The sequence below is a fragment of the Otolemur garnettii genome, unplaced genomic scaffold (assembly GCF_000181295.1).
Source record: "Otolemur garnettii isolate 467f Iridium unplaced genomic scaffold, OtoGar3 scaffold00010, whole genome shotgun sequence".
Taxonomy (NCBI): Eukaryota; Metazoa; Chordata; class Mammalia; order Primates; family Galagidae; genus Otolemur; species Otolemur garnettii.
Genome location: NW_003852405.1, coordinates 35,792,560 through 35,796,480, shown reverse-complemented (window position 1 = coordinate 35,796,480; position 3,921 = coordinate 35,792,560). Strand labels below are relative to the sequence as shown.

General features: G+C 53.0%; 1 protein-coding gene across 4 annotated transcripts in view; it reads right to left on the bottom strand.

Annotated features, from left to right (window-relative positions):
* Positions 1–3,921, bottom strand: part of WLS (wntless Wnt ligand secretion mediator) — a 137,522-nt gene that overhangs the window by 49,357 nt on the left and 84,244 nt on the right. For all 4 annotated transcript variants that reach the window (XM_003784229.2, XM_023509774.1, XM_023509775.1 and 1 more), the window contains exon 6: positions 848–1,016. In XM_003784229.2, the coding sequence (XP_003784277.1) occupies positions 848–1,016 (169 nt within the window). The remainder of the gene's footprint in view (positions 1–847; positions 1,017–3,921) is intronic.

Below are 3,921 nucleotides of genomic sequence, written 5' to 3'. Positions count from 1 at the left end.
TAACCCCAGGGTGCCACCTGTAACCCCAGGGCACGACCTGTAACTCCAGGATGCCACATATAATCCCAGGGTGCCACCTGTAACCCCAGGGCACCACCTATAACCCCAGGGTGCCATCTATAACCCCAGGGCACCACCTGTAACTCCAGGATGCCACATATAACCCCAGGGTGCCATCTATAACCCCACGGTGCCACCTGTAACTCCAGGATGCCACCTATAACCCTAGGGTGCCATCTATAACCCCAGGGCCACCTGTAACTCCAGGATGCCACCTGTAACCCAAGGGTGCCACCTTAACCCCAGGGTGCCACCTTAACCCCAGGGTGCCACCTGTAACCCCAGGGTGCCACCTTAACCCCAGGGTGCCACCTATAACCCCAGGGTGCCACCTGTAACTCCAAGATGCCACCTATAACCCCAGGGTGCCACCTATAACCCCAGGGTGCCATCTATAACCCCAAGGTGCCACCTGTAACTCCAGGATGCCACCTGTAACCCCAGGGTGCCACCTGTAACTCCAGGATGCCACCTGTAACCCCAGGGTGCCACCTGTAACTCCAGGATGCCACCTGTAACCCCAGGGTGCCACCTTAACCCCAGGGTGCCACCTATAACCCCAGGGTGCCACCTATAACCCCAGGGTGCCACCTATAACCCTAGGGTGCCACCTGTAACCCCAGAGCGCCACCTGTAACCCCAGGGCACCACCTGTAAACCTAGAGCGCCACCTGTAACCACCCATGTATTCTGTTTCACCCTCTGCCGACAGGAGCCGAGGTTGGTGTCAGCTCAGCGTCCGGCACAGGGCAGCTGTGAGGGACGTCCGCCCCTCCCGGCCTCTTACCATCATGTGCTCTCCGCAGAAGATGATCCAGAAGGACAGAAGCATGGCGTAGAAGATGCCCTGTCGGATGTCAGCAAACAGCAGCGTCCAGGTCCACTCAAACCCGATGGAAAACCACTCCACCGGGATATTGATAAAGGTCATGGAAATGCCAAGGGCAAAGATGACTCTGACGGGGAGAAAATACCAGGAAAGCCACTTTATCATCTGGGAGACAGAGCTTCAGAAAATCCTCAGTTTGGAGAATGGAGATGTTATCACTGGGGGTGAAGCTATGTCATGAATTTCTCGCTTACATCCTAGTACGTTTCCACACAGAGACACAAAATGTGCCATTTAGTTGGAGGATAAAGACGCCTCACATTGTCCACATCTGAACCTGACCTCCTGAGGCCACTTTCTTTACTTTGGTGCCACCTCACACGAAGACCTTCTGATCATGTGTCGCTTGATTTTCTCAAGGAAACCTCAGTGAGTATAAATGTCTCCTCTTACTCAGGTTATCATCAACCTTACCACTGCAAACACGCGTTACTGGGGCACCCTCAGCAAGGAGGAGTTATATAAGAACGTTCGTTTCAATAATAAATGACTCCAAACACATTTGAAATGTAAATTCTTTTAGTTGCTTATTCAGCTTTTATCTTACTTTGCCCCATTACACTCCTCACTTCCACTTCTCTGTTAAAATCCCGGGGTTTTTTTGAGATAGATGAGGCATCTCACTCTGTCACCCTGGGTATAGCACTGTGGCATCATCATGGCTCACTCTATTTTTAGGAGAGATCGGGTCTTACTCGTGCTTAGGCTGGTTTCAAAGAGCTCCTGAGCTCTGGCAATCCACCCACATTGGCCTCCCCGAGTGCTGGCATTACGGGTGTGAGCCACCATGCCCAGCCTTTAAAATATCATTTTCGTGCCACTGACGAAGCCCTAATTTCCCCCACATCTGTGGAAAACATATGTTCTTTAAGCACAGGCCACGTGCTAGACACTGATAGGGCCACAGACACTGAAATGAACAGGATGGGTTCTGTCGCCCATGGAGATGCACTTAGGGGAAGAGTCACACAAAGGGACAGTTTGAGTAGAGTCTGATAAGCACCGTCGCACGAGCCCAAAAGCAGGGAAGGTTGCTGCTGTGCTCTGGCTTTCACGGAGGCCGAAACTGAGCTGAACTGGGAGCTGCACCTACGCAGGTGGGAAGGGTGTTCTGAGCAAGGGCAGAGCCTGGATGGGGGCACAGAGGCCAGCAAGTATATTCAGGGATCTGCATGGAGCACATCTTGGGAAACACAGGACGTGAGACTGGAGACGTAAATAAGGGCTGGACTCGAGAAGAACGTGCCTCTGCCATCAGAGAATTTAGAATTTATCTTGAAGAAACTGTGAACTGACACGACCCATTCATTCATTCATTCCACAGACATTTATTAAGCTCCTACTATGTGCAGTCACTGTGTGGTGCTGGGGAGTGACAGGGGTGAGGGGCAGGACAGGGAAAGGTAACAAATGTTATGGAGAACAGTAATACTAGGCCAGAGAATGGAGAGTGACAAGGTGTGACTTTACAGAAGATGGACAGGAAAAAGCCTCTAAGATATGAGATACTAGAACAAGGACTGAAGGAAATGAGAAATTGAGCCACAAAGACATCTGGGAAAAACATGTCAGATGACGAGAAGAGAAGTGCGAAGGCCCTGGGGTGGGGACGTGCAAAGGCCCTGGGGTGGGGACAGGCCAGATGTGTCTGAACACTGGCCAGATGTGTTTGAGGATTGTCCAGGGACTGGTGGGCGGCAGAGAGGACAGGAGATAAGATCTGAGGTCACTAAGGGTGGGGACATGCAGCCTTCTGAGTTCAGGTTTGTCTTTTTTTAAGTGCCAAAGGAAGCCAGAAAAGCTTCAGCTTTCTCTGCTATGCCCTTTTTTTAGCAAAGGGATTTGTTATATAAAACTTGGATTCAGTCAAAGGCCACACTCAAGGACCAGGAAGACCATGTGTCTCCTTAAGGCTGCAGGTCCCCCACCTGGAGGCCACAGCAAAGCAAAGAGACGCACAGAGAGAGCTGGGAGCAGTGACAGGCCTGATTGGCACCCGAGAGCAGGCACTCAGCTGCCCTGTGAACAGACTGTGGGAACAGGACGGGAGCGGGGAGGGCAGCTGAGAGGCTGTTTCAGTAACCCAGGTGGGAACCCGTGGTGGGTTACTTAGGGGAGTGGGTGGCAGTAAAGACAGTGAGACTTCCTGGTGGGGGGAGGGGTATGGAAAAGGAGGAGTCAGGTGACGCCTGCATTTTCAGCCTGCACCAGGCAGGACGGAGGTGCCCTTATTACAGTGGGGCGCTGGGAGGGAACAGGTTTGAGGGGAGGAAGTCCGGGGCTGCTCTTTGTCCATGTTACGTCCATTTTAGATGCAACTGAAGACATGAAGTAAACAGCTGGAATATTCGGGTCTCGGGCTGGGAGAGGCTGAGGCTGGAGACACAGATGAAGAGTCAGGGAGGGCGGATGAGCTTTAAGACCATGAGGCTCAGTGAGGGCCCCCAGGGAAGAGGCCCCCAGCCTGATCCTGGGCTCTGGAAAGGCGGAAGGGAGCTGGGCTGGAGACTGGCGAGGTCAGCAAAGGGCAGTGCCAAGAGGGGACAGAGGACTCTCCAGGACGAGAAAGTCCAAGGCTGGTGACAGTCAGGACAGAGGACCGAAAAGCACCCTCTGGATTGGAGTGGGACGGTCCTCGATGACCCTGTGAAGACCAGGTCTACTGGCACTATGGGAAGAACCCAGGCTAGAATGGACTCGAGCAAGAACAGAGGAGAAGACCTGTGGACAAGACTTTTGAGAAGTCTCGCTGTAAAAAGAGGAGCAGAAAGAGGGTGTGCGGTGGAAATGGGAGAGTTTTGTCTAGAACCTGAGACAGTATAGCAGGTCTATACTGCTGTACAGTATGTCAATGGAAGTGCGCAGCAGGAAGGGAGAGTCCGTGCTGCGGAGGGAGGGCTGTGTCTGCGGAACAGTCTTCTGGAAGCCAGACGGGGTGGCTTCATCAGCAGCAGGGCAGCCCCACCACCCCC